The 21227-nt window shown below is 35.9% G+C and overlaps 1 protein-coding gene across 19 annotated transcripts in view; it reads left to right on the top strand.

The window, feature by feature from the left end:
• SPIRE1 (spire type actin nucleation factor 1) overlaps window positions 1-21227 on the top strand; it is a 219072-nt gene that overhangs the window by 122566 nt on the left and 75279 nt on the right. For all 19 annotated transcript variants that reach the window (XM_082354807.1, XM_082354800.1, XM_082354812.1 and 16 more), the window contains one exon: window positions 13031-13156. In XM_082354807.1, the coding sequence (XP_082210933.1) occupies window positions 13031-13156 (126 nt within the window). The remainder of the gene's footprint in view (window positions 1-13030; window positions 13157-21227) is intronic.

The raw sequence follows: 21227 nt of genomic DNA, 5'->3' as shown, positions 1-21227 counted from the left end.
AAATAAATAAATAAATTTATAAAAAAAAAAAAAAAAGAAAGAAACAAAACTGTGTATACCTCTGAAACTGAGCTAACAGTTTTTGGTAGTGGTTTAGTGGGTATTTGTGGGGGGGGAACAGGGCATGGTGAAGGAGGAGGGGACACCCACCCAACCAACCATGTCAGTAGCTTAACCCTGTCACCAGTCAAATGACAGATGTCATGGCCAGATTGCTCTTGCTCTACAGATTTGGAAGGTGAGGCATGGAGAGTCATTGGAATCTTACAGTTCTACTCAGTGACATTCAGTATGTTAACTTATAAAACAAAGATTCTTGGACATTCATCAGTTTGAACTGAGAACTCTTACACTGTTTTATTGTTTTTTTTAATTTGAGCTACTATGTCTGCCCTCCTATCTTATTTCTATTATAATATGAAAAATAAACAATTAAAATGCTTTTTTAGAAAGGTTTTATAGATCGAAGGAAAACTAAGTTTACCAATTCCATTCTTAGGAATTTTATTGGAGAATATCATATACTCACCCCTTGTTTCTTAGTTTCTATGTTAACCAAAACTGATCAGTAAAAATTTCCACATCTGTAACAATATGTTCTGAATATTTGTTTTAGCTACATGAGAAGAAAAATAATTGCTGAAACATTTGACAAGTAAACTGAATTTTATATATCATAAAACCCATTATTCATGGCCAAATAGTGACACATAGGAGTTTGTGATTTGCTCAGTGGGTTGAAATCTTCAATTAGTAAATTGGCTCCTGTTTATATTGTTGGAAGAGAAGACAAGAATTAACTGAAGAAATATATGCTTTCTCCTTGTTGAAAGTGGAAATGTGAAACTAAGTTTGAATAATATAAATAATAGAATATTTAGGAACTTGGAGACAATTTGTTTTTAATTCTTAGTGAGCAAGACCTTTTTATTGTGTAACTTTTCCCCTGAACAGTTGTTTATTCTTACCAGTCTTTCAATTTGGTATATGGTGTGTTACACTTGAAAATTACTTTCACGTCCATTGTTATCTGAGACTTATGGTAACACTGTGAGGTATTGGGTTGGCATTGTTATACCCATTTTACAAATGAAAGGACTAAGGCTCAGAGAGGCATGTGATTTGTCCAGCTTCTTTGAACTGAGTGAATGCGAGGAAGTTAAATTCAGAGGTTTATAGTCAGGTAGGACTTAGATTGGAACCCTGGTTTTGCCATTTTTGTACCAATTGTTTTACCCTGGATTATTTAATCCTATGATCCTTATTCTTATGTAAAGAGAGAATATCTGCCTGATGGAGTTTTGTGCAGATTAAATTAAATAACATAATTAATATAAAGTACCTAGTATAGTGCTTGTCATGAATAAAAATTTAATAGCATTTACTATATGCCACGCATTTTTCTAGGTGCTAGTGATACACCAGTAACAACATACAATTGGTCCCTGTTTTTATGGTTCTTAATTGTAATGGAGAAAAACAGGATATAAACAAGTAAAGTATAAACACATATATCATTTTTTTCTGAGTCATTCCAAGGCTTTTTGCCACTGCATATAGGTCAGAATAAATTGCAGGCACAAATTTATGTCAGCGATAGAATGTGTTCTTCTCTTAAATTAAGAATATAACACCTAAAATATTTTTCTTTCAGATTGTTTGTTGAGAAACATATAGAACTCAGTGGAGCCTTTCAGGAAGTATTAAGAAAAGATCATTCTAAAAATTATTTTTGTATATATAAATATATCCTAGAAAAGATTCCTTCAGTTAACATTAGTTGAAAAGAAAAGGGATTGTAGACGTGAAGTAAACGGTGGTGGTGATGGAGAGTGAAGTATGCAGGCAAGGAAGATTAAGGAGACCAGGGGCAGGATGATGGAAGAGGAGGACGTGAGACAGTGTGTGGAGAGGAAGAGTGAAAGGAGTGTTTGAGAAATGAATGAAGTTAGTATGAGAATAGCACATGAGCAAAGTTCTTCATTTGAGATGAATGTAAAAGTCTCAGCTTACTCATGCATTCATTTACCTTCTCAGATATTTAGGAAGCATTTAGTGTGCCTTCCTTGTGCTGAGCGCTCTATCAGATGCTTGGAGATGAACTTAACTAGGGTTAAATGAACCCCAGTGAGGTAAATATTATGGACCTGGTGTCTGGGACCATACTAGCCCATACACGTTGGTGTAAATTAGCAATCTGCTTTCCTTCTTCAGGATACTGTACTTCCATCTGTAAGAGAATCGTAATAAATAAAAATTTGCAATGTCTGTAATGTGGAGGATGTCCTTCTAGAAGGGGTACCCTTACGAATAATCTGAACATATGAAAGTAGTGGGCCAGCACAGGTTCATGGGAGGCTTGTAGGGCACAGAGAGGGGCACTGAACTCAGCCTGGTGGATCCTGGTTCTCTTACACAATACAGTCCCCCTAATAATCAGGGAACGCAAATAAAGCAATACCATTTGCCATTCTTTTGAAAGCAAGAATTTACTTTTGTTGAAATTAGAAATCATGGTAAATTTTTTTGCTCAGTAATTGATAGCTGCAGTGTAAATTTACATAGCTCTTACATAAAATAATTTGACAGTATATTAAGAAGTCTAAAACTATTCACTATTTATAATAGCAGAATGCTAGAAATATCCCAGATGTCCATTAATAGGGAAATGGTGAATTAACTGTGGTACAGCCAACTAGTGGCGTACTATATCACTATCAAAAGGGCTGCGGAAAGATCTCCAGGATATATCATTTACATCAGAAAACAAGGTGTAGAAAATTATGTATAGTATGCCAGCATTTATCTAAGAAAATGTATGGATAAGAATATATATAAAGTATTTGTTTATATTTTTTTTAAAAAAGAAGAAAGATAAACCAGAGTAGAAACCAGGACAGGCATTAAAGCTACACATCTATGAGTGTACTTGATTCTGTGGATTTGATTTAGAAACCATATAAATATTTTACATAATTATGAAACAAAACTGAATATAGAAATATAATCCCCCCAAATCCAAAGCAAACTGAGCCTGTTACCGCATCAGAAACGTGACCATATAGACAGACCTGGAAAGCAACGATCACATAGTAGCAGTGAGCACAGCTGCCACCAGCTCATGGTCTCCGAATACCATTCCCTACTAAAAGAATTCCAGAATTCCTTAGAGAAATGGCTAATTCCAGATCTGGGAAGGAAATGTGTAAAATAGCCTGGAACATCTTGTCATACCAGAAAGCAAACAGACTATCCAAGATTACTAAATTAAGTAAAAAGGACTCAGAAGCCAACTCAGGGAGGCTCCTGCATTGGTCAGATGGAAGAATTTGATCATCAATAAGAATAATAGCTGTGATGGATTAAAGCAGACCAAATATTCTGCATTCTCTGGACACATAAGTAATAATTAATAAAACCCTTTTGGTTACCTTTAGCAGTTGTTCAGTTGTTAACCAAGTTGTTAACCCATTTATTATTTTGAGAACTGGCGTATAGACAGAATCCATTCTGCCTTTTCCATAAGGACACCACCTCAGGGCAACCAAAGAGTTTTGGATGAATGTCTCTCTATAAAAGTATTCCAACTAATAAATGAAAGGGAAGTGATAGGGATTGCAAAATGGTAATATTCTGATTCTACAAAATAATAGCATTGTGGCATCACAAGAAACCAGCAGATTTTCTGTGCCTCCGATGGAAGTTTACAGCACCACCTGCAAAGTCTTCTTGCCAAATAAACAATCTGATCAAGGCTCTAGATCTAACTAATCTAACTACCAATTTATAGGAAGTCCAGGGGACAGAAACATTTAAAATAACACCATAGGGACGCAATCAGCAAAATCAGATTGTGGGAAACTATGGCACAAATCACATAATTTCTTCAACAAGTAACTTACAAATTAAAAGGAAGGGGAGGGAGGAAAAACATAGATTAAAAGAGACGTAATACATACCAATTGCAGTAGAATGAACCTCGATTAAAAGAAATAAATTATGAAACTGCGTATACATTTGAGATAATCAGGAAAATTTGACCTCTTACTCTATAGTTGATGATATTAGGAATTATTCATATTTTTAAATATAATAGTATTGTGGTTATATTTTTTAAAAAAGAACTCATCATTTAGTGATATATGCTGAAATATTTACATGTGAAATTCAGATATCTGGGATTTGCTGTAAAATAATCCTGGAGGGTGAGGCTTAAGTGGATGAGGATGTAGATAAAACAAGATTAGCCATGAATTGATAATTACTAAATTGGGTGATGGGTACACTGTAATTCATTATACTATTCACCTCGTTTTTTATATGTTTGAAATTTTTTCACGTAGTAATACTACTATTAGGAATTTTTCAAAGAGGTCAATTTTTTTTTGCTTTCCAGTTCCTGTGGACTTTTTTTTTAATTTAATTTTATTTATTTATCAAAGAGGGCAATTTTTAAAACTCAGATAGAACTGACATGTAACATTATATTAGTTTCACTTGTACAATATGTATAATGATTCCCTATTTGTATAAATTGCAAAATGATCAGCACAGTAAGGCTAGTTAACATCCATCACCACACATAGTTACAAATTTTTTTTCTTGTGATGAGAACTTTTAAGCTCTACTCTTTTAGCAGCTTTCAAATATATAATACAGTATTGTTAACTATAGTCACCATGCTGTACATTACATCCCTAGGACTTACTTATTTTATAACTGGAAGTTTGTACCTTTTGATCACCTTCACCATTTCACCCACCCTGTACCCCCAAGCCCCAACCACTGGCATCACCAATCTGTTCTCGGTACAAAGAGATGTTTTTTAAAACAAAATGTTACATAGATACATGGAGATGTGTATCACAGCATTATTTATACTGTTCTGAAACTGGAAATAAATGACTCACAAAGAAATGGTATATCAACTACATGGATTATCATATGGTCTTTAAATTATAATTATGTGGGTTATGAAGCAATATGGGAAATTTTTGTTTTAATAAATGGAAAAAAGACCACAGAATTCTGCGTGTACTGCTATGTGTATAAAGAAGAGACTGTGCTCGGGAATAAAGATGCAGACCTACTAGAGAATGGACTTGAGGATACGGGGAGGGGGAAGGGTAAGCTGGGACAAAGTGAGAGAGTGGCATGGACATATATACACTACCAAACGTAAAATAGATAGTTAGTGGGAAGCAGCCGCATAGCACAGGGAGATCAGCTCGGTGCTTTGTGACCACCTAGAGGGGTGGGCTGGGGAGGGTAGGAGGGAGGGAGATGCAAGAGGGAAGAGATATGGGGACATATGTATATGTATAACTGATTGACTTTGTTATAAAGCAGTAACTAACACACCATTGTAAAGCAATTATACTCTAATAAAGATGTAAAAAAAAAAAAGAAATGGTAGGTGAGTTACGGTTTTCAATAAATCTATAATGTATAAAAAAAAAAAGACACTGCTGATTTATGATTTACCATAAATGGTATTAATGGCATTGTGATTCAGGGGGAACCATATGGCTTCAGAAATTCCATTCCTCTTATTGTTTAGCATTTGTATAATAAATAAAATATTGTAAAATTTTAGTATGGCTATATTAAGTTATTGCCCATGAATAGTTTTATAAGTTATATTTCCAGTGTTAATTCATACTTTCAAACAAAATCTGGCATGTTTCTGTAAATATAAGAGTATAGTTTACAAATAAGCCCTGCTTATAAAAAGCTAATATGTTTTTGGTTTGCCACATAATGTCAGAATTTGCATGCTATTTTGAAAACTCATCAGGAGAAAAATCTAAGAAAAGGATAGTACTGTAGAGTGTGATTAAAAATAGAAAAAAAACCTATATTATTTAATTTTTTTTAAAGATTTGTTTTTTGATGTGGACCACTTTTTAAAGTCTTTATTTATTCCGTCACAATATTGCTTCTGTTTTACATTTTTTGGTTTTTTGGCTGCAAGGCATGTGGGATCCCTGGTCCCCGACCAGAGATCGAACCCGCACCGTCTGCATCGGAAGGCAAAGTCCCAACCACTGAACCACCAGGGAAGTCCCTAATTTTATTATACCAAGCTAGATTAGTCCAGTGCACAGTTTATCTTCATCTTCAAATTGCACATGTATTACAGACAGCTGAAGTGGAATGAGTCTGTTATTTTCATTTGTGTATAAATTTGGCCTAGGTTTAATGGAGTATATCCAAGGGAAGCCATAATGTTTGTTTAAGCTTGTCTGTTACTGAGTGAAGGTGTGTTAACATAGGTTAGTTGGGTGACCATAGTCCATCAGTCAAATTAGAGTGACTCCAAGGAACAAACTGCAGTTCTCTGTACTTCAAAATGTTTGTTCTCTAAGTTTTGAAATTTGCTGGGAACATGCTAATTTTCTCACTGGTTTAGGCAAAAATTTAGTAATTTATCCTAACTAACTATATGATGCTACATTTAATGAAGATGATCTTTGTTATTATCTTTGTTATTAATTTCTTATGACAAATGTATGATTATACTCACTAGGCAAAACATTTTAATTATGGTTTAAAATTATATTCTACTTAGATTTTTGCAAATAAAATTCTAAGCTTTGTGAACTGAATGTTTTTTAAAACATTTGAATTTTAGCAGTTGAGAATAAATTATGAGGAAATTTGGAGTCTAATATTATCAACAAAAGACTGTGATATAAAACCTAAATATATCAGAAGATATAATTTTGATTATGCCTTTTTCTCTTCTAAGGTGATATTATTTACACACACTGCAGTATGTGTCTCCAGACATAAAGAGTGACTTGGATTGCTGAACACTTCGTAATTTAGAGTTTAAACAAAAACTGTATTCTCAATTCATTGTGCCAAAGTTTTAAAAAAACTTTATGGTCTTTTACTGTGTAGTATTTTGACGCTAATTAGGATAAAAGGCCAATGGATAATAGAGTTTCTGGCATACATCTTTGATTTGATATCAGATAAAGATTTTTTTCCTAGTTGGTACATTGCTTCAAAATACAATTGCTAACTTATTTGACCAAAAAATGTTTCCAAATGTTAGAAAGTATTGTAGGCTGTCTTTTTTCTAATCACATCAGTCTAGCCCAGGTTTGCTGATAATTTCAAGTTTTGTTGAAAATATATAACAAGGTCTTATGTGTGTAATGAAGTTTTCAGAAAATTAATTTCGATTCTGACAATATTATTAATGATTCTATACAGAGAATTCAGATAATGGAGTTGTCAGATAGACTTTTAATTGATGTTCAGGATTCTAAGAGTCAGGATTGAAACGTTGAGTAGAGAACTGGAAAATATATAGAAAGAACCAAATGGAAATTTGAGAACCAAAAAATGAAGTAACTGAAATAAAAGTTTAGTGGATGGGTTTAATAGACTAGACGGAGCTGAAGAGAGAATGAAGTGGAACGTTGTCAATAGAAAATATTCAGAGTGAAGCACAGACACAAAAAGAATAGAAAGTACAGAATAGAGGGTAAACTACAAAGGCAGTACACATAATTAAAGTCCCAAGGAGAGCCAAAGAAGAGAGAGGATGGAAGGCATACTTGAAGACATACTAAGAATTTCCCAAAACAATGCAAAACACTATGCTGCAGATTCTGGAAGCCCCACAAACAAAAAGAACAAGATAAATTAAATGGAAAACAATCTAGTTTCATACTTAAACTGCTAAAAACCACAAGCAGAGAGTCTAAAATCAAGCCAGAGAAAAAACTGGACTGCACCTGACTTCTCAACAGAAACAATGGAATCTAGAAGACAGACTGGAATGACATTGTCAAAGTTCTAGAAGAGAACCTAAAATTCTTTACCTAGTGAAGTATCTTTCCAGATTAAAGGTAAAGTAGTTCTTTTCCTGACCAAAAAAGCAGTGGCCTAGAGTAGGAGTTGGGGAGTCATCAGCCTTATAAGTAGCATTTAAAGCAGTTAGAGTAGACAAGATCAGCTAAGGTGAGTAGAGAGAAACCCAAAGATCCAAGATTGAACCCTAAAAACTCCAGCATTTTGGTTTAGCTTAAAATTTATTCATAGAACAGCGAAGGTAGGTTAAGTAAGATATTATAGCCTAGTCTTCTCCTTTTAGAAATAAGCTGAAACCCAGCAACGTTAAATAAATTGTCCAAGGTTATATAATGGCATGTTGACAGATATAGGACAGAACCTGTTCCTTCTAATTGTGTCCCTCTGCCCCCAAACTATCCCCTCTTTGGTAACTGTAGAAGATGATTTTGTTGCATGCTTACTGAATACTATGCTCTATGCTTAAGCACTTTAAGAACATTATTTCCTTTAATGGAAGAGTAATATACTCTCATTCTAGGGTGGAGTGCATAAGGACTTGGGCTGTAGAGTTAGACTGCCTGGGTTCATTTCCAGTTCTACTGGCTCGCTGTGTGGGCTTGGGTAAATTATTTAGCTATTCTAAATCTCTAAATTGGGTTGTTGTAAGGATTAGATGTGAAGATGCATAGAAACACAAAGAATAAAATAAATACCAAGTAATTCATTGACACTGAAATAACCACTGGGGTTATTTTTCCTCTGAGGGATTATTTCTCCTCTGTCTCAATGGAAGCTTTGTGGAATTTCGTTGTTCTTTTAAAATTTTTTATACATTTAAAAATTGTGGTAAAATACACATAAGATTTACCATTTAAACCATTTAAAGGTGTACGATTTAGTGCCATTAAGTACATTCACAATACTGTCCAGCCATCACCACTGTCTAGTTCCAGAGCTTTTTCATAATCCCAGATGGAAACCTCATACCCATCTCTCCCCATCCCTCCTCCTTCAGCCCCTGGCAACCACTAATCAGCTTTCTATCTCCGTGGATTTATGTATTCTGGGTATTTCATATGAATGGAATCATACAGTATGTGACCTTTTGTGTCTGACTTCTTAGACTTAGCATAATATTTTTAAGGTTCATCCATATTGTAGCATGTGTCAGTACCTTTTTCCTTTCTGTGGCTTAGTAAGATTCCATTTTGTGAATATACCACATTTTGTTTATTCATTCATCAGTTTAGAACATTGGAATTCTTTCCACCTTTCCACCTTTTGGCTGCTATGAATAGTGCTGGTATGAACATTTGTGTTCCAGTTTTGTTTTTATTTCAATTCTTTTGGGTATATACCTAGGAATGGAGTTGCTGGATCACATGGTAGTTCTATCTTTAACTTTTGAGGAACCATCAAGCTATTTTTCACCGTGGCTTCACCATTTTACATTCCCACCAGCAATACACAAGGGTTCCAATCTCTCCACATTCTTGCCAACACTTATTTTCCATTTTTTGTTTGTTTTTATACCCATTCTAGTGGATGTGAGTGGTATCTAATTGTGGTTTTGATTTGCATTTTCTAATGACCAGTGAGGTTGAGCATCTTTTTATGTGCTTTTTGGCCATTTGTATACCTTCTTTGGAAAAATGTCTAGTCAAGTCAATTTTTAAATTAGATTGTTTATCTTTTGTTGAGTTTGAGTTCTTTATGTATTCTGGATACTAGATCCTTATTAGATATATGATTTGCAAATATTTTCTCTGATTCTGTGGGTTATCTTTTCACTCTCTTGATAGTGTCCTTTGATGTACAAAAATTTTTAACTTTGATGAAGTCTAATTTATCCATTTATAGGCATACCTCGGAGATATTGCAGGTTTAGTTCCAGACCACTGCAATAAAGCAAATATTGCAATAAAGCGAGTTACATGAATATTTTGGGTCCGCACTGCATATAAAAGTTATGTTTATGCTATACCGTAGTCTATTAAGTGTGTAATAGCATTATGTCTAGAACAATGTACATACCTTAATTTAAAAATATAAAACAAAAAAAATTACAATAGTAATATCAAAAATCACTGATCACAGATCACCATAATGAATGTAATAATAATGAAAAAGTTGGAAATATTGTGAGAATTACCAAAATGTGACATAGAGACAAGAAGTGAACAAATGCTGTTGGAAAAATGGCACTGATATACTTGCCCAATGCAGGGTCGCTACAAACTTTCAATTTGTAAAAAAACACAATATCTGCGATGCACAGTATAGTACAATAAAACAAGATACGCTGTTTATTGTGCTTTTGGTATCATATCTTAAAAACCAGTACTGAATCCATGACCATGAAGGTTTACGCCTATGGTTTCGTCTAAGAGTTTTATAGTTTTGGTTCTTATATTTAGGTCTTTGATCCATTTTGAGTTAATATTTATGTATGGTGTGAGATAGGGGTACCACTACTTCTTTTTTTTTTTTTTGCATGTGGATATCCAGTTTTCCCAGCATCATTTGTTGAAGAGAATATTCTTTCCCTACTTAATGGTCTGGGCACTTCCGTGAAAAATCAATCAATCATAGATATATGGGTTTATTTCTGGACTCAGTTCTATTTCATTGATCTGTATGTTTGTCCTTATGCAAGTACCACTTTGTTTTGATTACTATAACTTTGAGGTAAGTTTTGAAATTTGGAAGTTTGAGTCTTCTAGCTCTGTTCTTTTCAGGATTGTCTCAGCTATTTGGGGCCCCTTGCAATTCCATATGAACTTTAGGATCAGCTTTTCCATTTCTTCAAAAAAGGCCTTTGGGAATTAGTTAGGGATTGCATTCAATCTGTAGATCATTTTGCGTAGTATTACTGTCTTAACAATATTAAGTCTTCCAACCCATGAATACGGGATGTCTTTCCATTTATGTAAGTCTTCTTTAATTTCTTTCATCAATGCTTTAGAGTTTTCAGTGTGTAAGTCTTGCACCTCCTTGGTTAAATTTATTCCTTAGTATTTTATTTTTTTGCTATTTAAAAAAAATGGTATTGTTTTCTAAATTTCATTTTCTGATTGTTCATTAGTATTGTATAGAAATAGAACTTTTTGTGTTGATGATGTATCCCACAACTTTGCTAAAATTGCTTCTTAGTTCTAATAGTTTTTGTGGATTTTCTTATACATATAAGATTATATCATGTGCATTAAAAAAATTTTAGACTTTTACACCAGTGTTTTCCAAGTTGCAGGGCACAGCCTGTTAATGGGTTGTGAAATCAATTGAATGTGTAAGTTTTGTTTTGTGAAATTTTTGTGTATAAAACATATACATATGCATGTGTTTGAATCCTCATGTAAAATGTATTTCTATTTATTTATTTATTTAATTTTTGGCTGCGTTGTGTCTTCGTTGCTGCACGCGGGCTTTCTCTAGTTGCAGCAAGCAGGGGCTACTCTTCATTGCGGTGTGTGGGCTTCTTATTGTGGTGGCTTCTCTTGTGGAGCACAGGCTCTAGGCGCACGGGCTTCAGTAGTTGTGGCACGCAGGCTTCAGTAGTTGTGGCACACGGGCTCGGTAGTTGTGGCTCATGGGCTCTAGAGTGCAGGCTCAGTAGTTGTGGCTCACGGACTTAGTTGCTCTGTGGCATGTGGGATCTTCCCAGACCAGCACTTGAACTCGTGTCCGCTGTATTGGCAGGCGGACTTTGAACCACTGTGCCACAGGGAAGCCCCCTAAAATGTATTTCTTACTGTGAATTACAGTCAAAAATATTATGCCATATTCAGAACATATAATTGGAATATAAAATTGTGGGATTAGTGAAAGGTGAAAGTCCTAGCAGTTGCCTTTCATAACCTTGGAAATGATAATTCTATATGGGAAGCTGTTTTCTGTGTACAAAAATAATTGAGCAAAAAATATACTTTCTGTTCATTGGTCACTTTGTGAATTAAGCTTGTGAGATTTTTGCTTTTCATGCTCCCGAGGAATCAATTCTTAGCCTGTTTTTGGTACTGTGGAAAAAGTTTCTTACTGAAACTCAAGATATTTTCCTGAGAATGTATTTTATTAAAGATAGTAATCTAACTATTAAATTGCATACAATACTTACTACAAATGAAAAAATAACAGAAAGACACATTATGAAGGATATTATAAGCTACAAAGATATCTTTTACTCTCCAAAAGATACAAGTTATTAAATATAATAAATGTGTATTTTCAGTAATTGTATTAATGTCAAGTTTACTGAATATAGTAAAGAATAAGGGAGAACTTACAACTTTTTAATGCAAATGAAGTACCTTAAAACATAACTGTTGTACACAGATACAAAACTATTATTTTATAGAAAGATAAAATTATCTTTTTAATAAAATGCACTAGGCTCTTGACAGGATGTCTTTTCCAATCTAATAAGCTGTGTTTGATTTTTCTAAATTGTTGTGCGTGATGTTAAATTGCATCTTTTACCTACAAGTAGTTTTGTGGGGGTTATGGGCTGTTTATTGTAAAGGACGTTAGGACTGGTGGTATCACCAGTTGCCCTCTGCCCTCTTTCCTCCACTCCCCATCTACTGACGAGGTATCTTCCCAGTGGTCCACATGTCTTCCTGACATTCTTTTTACTAAATTATACGACTCAGTGTGTATTAGAATGATCCTGGGCTTCAGAATCACATAGGACTGTGTCAAATTCTCCTTCTCCCTTAGGTTAACTTTATGACTGTTGGACAAGTCACTTGACTCCCCTGAAGCCTTAGTTTCTGTTGCTATATAACGGTGCTAATTCAGGGTTACGCTGAAGAGTAAATGGTATTATGCTGTGTATATGACATGTCAAACATGGCATGATAAATACTCAATAAATGGTAGCTATTAAAATACTTGAGTTCTGATCAGTACTCGGTAATTGGTAGTTCCCTTTCTACTCCCAACCAAAACTTTTACATATGCCCTATCATTTTCAAGTAGAAGCTAACTAATTCTAGTAAGCTCATCTGTGCTGCTGATTGTTTGTTAGTTACTGGACCACTTTTTCCATATAATTGTGTGGACTTTACTGGTCGTCTTGTGATGCATTAAGCTTTGGGTGATGGGAATTGTGGGGTTGCCTTGCTGTCTGATATGAAAATGTGAATATACTGGGTGTGTCTGTTTTTAAGGTACAAAAACCCCACTGATAATAAAAAAGCACCTTTATTTTCCTCTTCTGTAGTTATGTGCTGCTCATCTCCCAACTGCATCAGAGGCACCAAATCATTATCAGGCAGTGTGTCGTGCACTGTTCGCAGAGACAATGGAGCTGCATACATTTCTGACTAAAATTAAGAGTGCAAAGGAGGTAAGTACTACTGCTTTCCTATTTAATGGCATTGTGAAAGAGAAACCTGAATTTTCAACATTGCCTATCATATTATTTAAAATATTTATTGCCATCCTTCTGATGAGTGCTGAAAATCATTCAGGAAAGAAGCAACTTCGGCAGAATTAAATCTGTTCTTTAAAATGTTACCGTGTGAATCCATTTAATAAAACAAAGATTTTCATAAAGCTTCCTTACAAATGGAAAATAAATGTTACTGAACTGGTTTAGTCAGTTTCCCATATAACTTGCTTTTCACCCTCTTTCTGCCACTCTTCTTTTGTCCATTGTAAAACATGTTAGTGTGTCTTTCAGGAAGGGATAAGGACGCAGAGAGGAAGCTACACATCTGATAATTTAACTTTTATAGTGGATGTGATTAAATATTTAATGCGGGAGATGTGAATTAACTTTCAGATAATCCAGAATCTCATTTTAGCTATTTTATTTATTATCTATCAGTGTCTATGAGTTAAAAATACTATGTGTACCCACCCACAGTGGGCCAGTAGTCACTGCATGAGGCAGGGGCTGGCGACCAACCAGGCTGGGGTCCTGCCCCACTCACCAGCGCACCCACAGCAGTCAGCCCCGCCGCAACTGAAGGCCCATGCAGCCCACAGAGGATCACTTCTGTCGCATATAGCCCTGGTGCCCAGAGGGGAGTGTGCTGCTGGGCCCCATAGAATGTCTCCTATAGAAGGCCACTTATCCAAGAATGGGAAACACAGCTGACCTACTTAATACATAAAAATAAACCTTCCAAACTCTGTACTACGGAATAGAGAGACTACAGAGGCAGGGTGGGGGGTAGAGGGAGCTTTCCCTTTTTACTTTAATACAACTTCTGTATTTTTCAATTTTTATAAAATTTTGTGTAATAAAAACATTTTAGTTGAAAAAAAATTACGTGTAGAGTCCAAAGAGAATCATTCTAATTTATTTACAAGGTGAATTGCCATATTTTACATCCCACAGACAGTTGTGAAGATTCTTGAGATCTATGTAAAGCACCTGGCACATAGTAAGAGCTCAGTACATGATCAGTGGTGGGTATCATTTCTTTTGTGACTGAAGTATGGAGTTTATCTGAAACACTAGTTTAAAACCCACGATGGCACAGAGTTTGGGGAGAGACACATATGGGATGTGGGAGGAAGGAAAATACTAACCTATATTAAATAAAGTATGACTAATTAGTTCTGATAATATGTAAGTTTATTCAGATCACCCTTAATAAATCACCTTAAATAAATCCATTTTATATGTATGCATAAGAGCTCCAAGCATTCCTTTTTAGTTCTAACCAGGATACTGCTTATAGTCTGTCTTTTTTTTTTTTTTTTAACATCTTTATTGGAGTATAATTGCTTTACAATGGTGTGTTAGTTTCTGCTTTATAACAAAGTGAATCAGTTTTACATATACATATGTTCCCATATCTCTTCCCTCTTGCATCTCCCTCCCTCCTGCCCTCCCCACCCCACACCTCTAGGTGGTCACAAAGCACAGAGCTGATCTCCCTGTGCTATGCGGTTGCTTCCCACTAGCTATCTGTTTTACGTTTGGTAGTGTATATATGTCCATGCCACTCTCTCACTTTGTCACATCTTACCCTTCCCCCTCCGCATATCCTCAAGTCCATTCTCTAGTAGGTCTGTGTCTTTATTCCCGTCTTGCCACTAGGTTCTTCATGACCTTTTTTTTTTTCCTTAGATTCCTTATATATGTGTGAGCATACTGTATTTGTTTTTCTCTTTCTGTCTTTTTTGATAGGCTAATGAAAAGTTATGTCTATTTTTCTAGGAATTTATAGAATTGGACCCAAGAAGAAAGTCCTTAACAGGGTAGAAAGGGTGAACTAATTGTTATTTGAAAAATAATTATAAATACGTCATAAGCTAGCTTTTCCTCCTGGACAGAACCAGAGGACAAAGGGTCCAGTTAAAAGCTTCCGAGTAAACATCCAAAAGCACATCCTCAATTAAGGTTTAGTAAAGAGTAGATTTACTAAAAAGATTACTTTTTTTTTTTTGGTAATTGTCTTCTCTAGCTTGTTGGAATTGAGATTGTCTTCTCCAGAGAGGCTAGTGTTATTTTTAGGGCATAAGTAGAGTCCTGTGGGGTTAGAGTGAAGCAAATGAGCTCTTAGAGCCCTTCCAACACAGACAGTCTTAGGAATCATTTCTGAGCTTAAAGAACAGAATTAATAAATTTTCTGTTCCAATGAGCTTCAATTTTTTTTTATTTGCTCTTGATGAAAACTTTCCTTTGCCAGACAAACTCTTAGAACGGGATTATTTATTTAAATAAAAGTCTATTTAAAGAAAATGCTCACAAATGGAGTAAAAGAACACGAGTGTTAGGAACCATTGGTGGCTTTTGTGATGCCCACAGAGACCAGCGAGGCCCTGGTCAAGGTTGGGGACCTTGAGGTCAGGGTTTTGGCCATATCTCACCCTGTCACCCTCTGGCACCACCCCACATCTGGGTCTTTATAGACGTGAGTTGTGTCCTGTTTACTCATCTCCTACTCTTGTTCCTTACTTTGCTGATCTCTTCTCAACCTTTTCCATTCTTTTTTTTTTCTTTTTTTATACAGCAGGTTCTTATTAGTCATCAGTTTTATACACATCAGTGTATACATGTCAATCCCAATTGCCCAATTCATCACACCACCATCCCCACCCCACCGTGGCTTTCCCCCCTTGGTGTCAATACGTTTGTTCTCTACATCTGTGTCTCAACTTCTGCCCTGCAAACCAGTTCATCTGTACCATTTTTCTAGGTTCCACATACATGCGTTAATATATGATATTTGTTTTTCTCTTTCTGACTTACTTCACTCTGTATGACAGTCTCAAGATCCATCCACGTCTCAACAAATGACCGAATTTCGTTCCTTTTTATGTCTGACTAATATTCCATTGTATATATGTACCACATCTTCTTTATCCGTTCGTCTGCCAATGGGCATTTAGGTTGCTTCCATGACATGCCTATTGTAAATAGTGCTGCAATGATCATTGGGGTGCATGTGTCTTTTTGAATTATGGTTTTCTCTGGGTATATGCCCCGTAGTCGGATTGCTGGATGATATGGTAATTCTATTTTTAGTTTCTTAAGGAACCTCCAGACTGTTCTCCATAGTGGCTGTATCAATTTACATTCCCACCAACAGTGCAAGAGGTTCCCTTTTCTCCACACCCTCTCCAGCATTTGTTGTTTGTAGATTTTCTGATGATGCCCATTCTAACTGGTGTGAGGTGATACCTCCTTGTAGTTTTGATTTGCATTTCTCTAATAATTAGTGATGCTGAGCATCTTTTCATGTGCTTCTTGGCCATCTGTATGTCTTCTTTGGAGAAATGTCTATTTAGGTCTTCTGCCCATTTTCTGATTGGGTTGTTTATTTTTTTAATATTGAGCTGCATGAGCTGTTTATGTATTTTGGAGATTAATCCTTTGTCCGTTGATTCGTTTGCAAATATTTTCTCCCATTATAAGGGTTGTCTTTTCGTATTGTTTATGGTTTCCTTTGCTGTGCAAAAGCTTTTAAGTTTCATTAGGTCCCATTTGTTTATTTTTGTTTTTATTTCTATTACCCTAGGAGGTGGATCAAAAAAGATGTTGCTGTGATTTATGTCAAAGAGTGTTCTTCCTATGTTTTCCTCTAAGAGTTTTATAGTGTCTGGTCTTACATTTAGGTCTCGAATCCATTTTGAGTTTATTTTTGTGTATGGTGTTAGGGAGTGTTCTAATTTCATTCTTTTACATGTAGCTGTCCAGTTTTCCCAGCACCACTTATTGAAGAGACTGCCTTTTCTCCATTGTATATCCTTGCCTCCTTTGTCATAGATTACTTGACCATAGGTGCGTGGATTTATCTCTGGGCTTTCTATCTTGTTCCATTGATCTATGTTTCTGTTTTTGTGCCAGTACCATATTGTCTTGATTACTGTAGCTTTGTAGTATAGTCCGAACTCAGGGAGTCTGATTCCTCCAGCTCCATTTTTTTCCCTCAAGACTGCTTTGGCTATTCGGGGTCTTTTGTGTCTCCACACAAAATTTAAGATTTTTTGTTCTAGTTCCATAAAAAGTGCCATTGGTAATTTGATAGGGATTGCATTGAATCTGTAGATTGCTTTGGGTAGTATAGTCATTTTCACAATATTGATTCTTCCAATCCAAGAACATGGTATATCTCTCCATCTGTTTGTATCATCTTCAATTTTTCTCATCAGTGTCTTATAGTTTTCTTCATACAGGTCTTTTGTTTCCCTAGGTAGGTTTATTCCTAGGTATTTTATTCTTTTTGTTGCAGTGGTAAATGGGAGTGTTTCCTTAATTTCTCTTTCAGATTTTTCATCATTAGTGTATAGGAATGCAAGAGAGTTCTGTGCATTAATTTTGTATCCTGCAACTTTACCAAATTCATTGATTAGCTCTAGTAGTTTTCTGGTGGCATCTTTAGGAGTCTCTGTGTATGGTATCATGTCAACTGCAAACAGTGACAGTTTTACTTCTTTTCCAATTTGTATTCCTTTTATTTCTTTTTCTTCTCTGATTGGCGTGGCTAGGACTTCCAAAACTGTGTTGAATAATAGTGGTGAGACTGGACATCCTTGTCTTCTTCCTGATCTTAGAGGAAATGCTTTCAGTTTTTCACCGTTGAGAATGATGTTTGCTGTGGGTTTGTCGTATATGGCGTTTATTATGTTGAGGTAGGTTCCCTCTATGCCCACTTTCTGCAGAGTTTTTATCATAAATGGGTGTTGAATTTTGTCAGAAGCTTTTTCTGCATCTACTGAGATGATCATATGGTTTTTATTCATCAATTTGTTAATATGGTGTATCACATTGATTGATTTTCATATATTGAAGAATCCTTGCATCCCTGGGATAAATCCCACTTGATCATGGTGTATGATCCTTTTAATGTGCTGTTGGATTCTGTTTGCTAGTATTTTGTTGAGGATTTTTGTATCTATATTCATCAGTGATATTGGTCTGTAATTTTCTTTTTTTGTAGTATCTTTGTCTGGTTTTGGTATCAGGGTGATGGTGGCCTTGTAGAATGAGTTTGGAAGTGTTCCTCTCTCTGCTATATTTTGGAAGAGTTTGAGAAGGATAGGTGTTAGCTCTTCTCTAAATGTTTCATAGAATTCACTTGTGAAGCCATCTGGTCCTGGACTTTTGTTTGTTGGAAGATTTTTAATCACAGTTTCAATTTCATTACTTGTGATTGGTCTGTTCATATTTTCTATTTCTTCCTGGTTCAGTCTTGGAAGGTTATATCTTTCTAAGAATTTGTCCATTTTTTCCAGGTTGTCCGTTTTATTGGCATAGAGTTGCTTGTAGTAGTCTCTTAGGATGCTTTGTATTTCTGCAGTGTCTGTTGTAACTTCTTTTTCATTTCTAATTTTATTGATTTGAATCCTCTCCCTCTTTTTCTTGATGAGTGTCGCTAATGGTTTATCAATTTTGTTTATCTTCTCAAGAACCAGCTTTTAGTTTTATTGATCTTTGCTGTTGTTTTCATTGTTTCTATTTCATTTATTTCTGCTCTGATCCTTATGATTTCTTTCCTTCTGCTAACTTTGGGTTTTGTTTGTTCTTCTTTCTCTAGTTCCTTTAGGTGTAAAGTTAGATTGTTTATTTGAGATTTTTCTTGTTTCTTGAGGTAGGCTTGTATAGCTATAACCTTCCCTCTTAGAACTGCTTTTGCTGCATCCCATAGGTTTTGGATCATCGTGTTTCCATTGTCATTTGTCTCTAGGTATTTTCTGATTTCCTCTTTGATTTTTTCAGTGATCTCTTGGTTATTTAGTAACGTATTGTTTAGCCTCCATGTGTTTGTGTTTTTTACGGTTTTTTCCCTGTAATTCATTTCTAATCTCATAGCGTTGTGGTCAGAAAAGATGCTTGATATGATTTCAGTTTTCTTAAATTTACCGAGGCTTGATTTGTGACCCAAGATGTGATCTGTCCTGGAGAATGTTCCATGTGCACTTGAGAAGAAAGTGTAATCTGCTGTTTTTGGATGGAATGTCCTATAAATATCAATTAAATCTATCTGGTCTATTGTGTCATTTAAAGCTTCTGTTTCCTTATTTATTTTCATTTTGGATGATCTGTCCATTGGTGTAAGTGAGGTGATAAAGTCCCCCACTATTATTGTGTTACTGTCGATTTCCTCTTTTACAGCTGTTAGCAGTTGCCTTATGTATTGAGGTGCTCCTGTGTTGGGTGCATATATATTTATAATTGTTATATCTTCTTCTTGGATTGATCCCTTGATCATTATGTAGTGTCCTTCCTTGTCTCTTGTAACATTCTTTATTTTAAAGTCTATTTTATCTGATAGGAGTATTGCTACTCCAGCTTTCTTTTGATTTCCGTTTGCATGGAATATCTTTTTCCATCCCCTCACTTTCAGTCTTTATGTGTCCCTAGGTCTGAAGTGGGTCTCTTGTAGACAGCATATATATGGGTCTTGTTTTTGTATCCATTCAGCAAACCTGTGTCTTTTGGTTGGAGCATTTAATCCATTCATGTTTAAGGTAATTATCGATATGTATGTTCCTGTGACCATTTTCTTAATTGTTGTGGGTTTGTTTTTGTAGGTCTTTTTCTTCTCTTGTGTTTCCCACTTAGAGAAGTTCCTTTAGCATTTGTTGTAGAGCTGGTTTGGTGGTGCTGAATTCTCTTAGCTTTTGCTTGTCTGTAAAGCTTTCGATTTCTCCATTGAATCTGGATGAGATCCTTGCTGGGTAGAGTGATCTTGGTTGTAAGTTCTTCCCTTTCATCCCTTTAAGTATATCATGCCACTCCCTTCTGGCTTGTAGAGTTTCTGCTGAGAAATCAGCTGTTAACCTTATGGGAGTTCCCTTGTATGTTATTTGTCGTTTTTCCCTTACTGCTTTCAATTATTTTTCTTTGTCTTTAATTTTTGCCAATCTGATTACTATGTGTCTTGGTGTGTTTCTCCTTGAGTTTATCCTGTATGGGACTCTCTGCGCTTCCTGGACTTGGGTGGCTATTTACTTACCCATATTAGGGAAGTTTTCGACTATAATCTCTTCAAATATTTTCTTGAGTCCTTTCTCTCTCTTCTCCTTCTGGGACCCCTATATTGCGAATGTTGTTGCGTTTAATGTTGTCCCAGAGGTCTCTTAGGCTGTCTTCTTCTCTTTTCATTCTTTTTTCTTTATTCTGTTCTGCAGCAGTGAATTCCACCATTCTGTCTTCCAGGTCACTTATCCGTTCTTCTGCCTCAGTTATTCTGCTATTGATTCCTTCTAGTGTAGTTTTCATTTCAGTTATTGTATTGTTCTTCTCTGTTTGTTTGTTCTTTAATTCTTCTATGTCTTTGTTAAACATTTCTTGCATCTTCTCGATCTTTGCCTCCATTGTTTTTCCGAGGTCCTGGATCATCTTCACTATCATTATTCTGAATTCTTTTTCTGGAAGGTTGCCTATCTCCACTTCATTTAGTTGTTTTTCTGGGGTTTTATCTTGTTCCTTCATCTGGGACATAGCCCTCTGCCTTTTCATCTTGTCTATATTTCTGTGAATGTGGGTTTTGTTCCGCAGGCTGCAGGATTGTAGTTCTTCTTGCTTCTGCTGTCTGCCCTCTGGTGGATGAGGGTATCTGAGAGGCTTGTGCAAGTTTCCTGATGGGAGGGACTGGTGGTGGGTAGAGCTGGGTGTTGCTCTGGGGGGCAGAGCTCAGTAAAACTTTAATCCACTTGACTGCTAATGGGTGGGGCTGGGTTCCCTCCCTGTTGGTTGTTGGCCTGAGGCAACCCAACACTGGAGCCTACCTGGGCTCTTTGGTGGGGCTAATGGCACACTCTGGGAGGGCTCACGCCAAGGAGTACTTCCCAGAACTTCTGCTGCCAGTGTCCTTGTCCCCACGGTGAGCCACAGCCACCCCCTGCCTCTGCAGGAGACCCTCCAACACTAGCAGGAAAGTCTGGTTCAGTCTCCTCTGGGGTCACTGTTCCTTTCCCTGGGTCCCGATGCGCACACTACTTTGTGTGTGCCC

Source organism: Balaenoptera borealis, assembly GCF_965194805.1.
Source record: "Balaenoptera borealis genome assembly, chromosome: 14".
Classification (NCBI taxonomy): domain Eukaryota; kingdom Metazoa; phylum Chordata; class Mammalia; order Artiodactyla; family Balaenopteridae; genus Balaenoptera; species Balaenoptera borealis.
The sequence above is the reverse complement of the archived record's forward strand: the minus strand, read 5'-3'. Positions and strand labels throughout refer to the sequence as shown.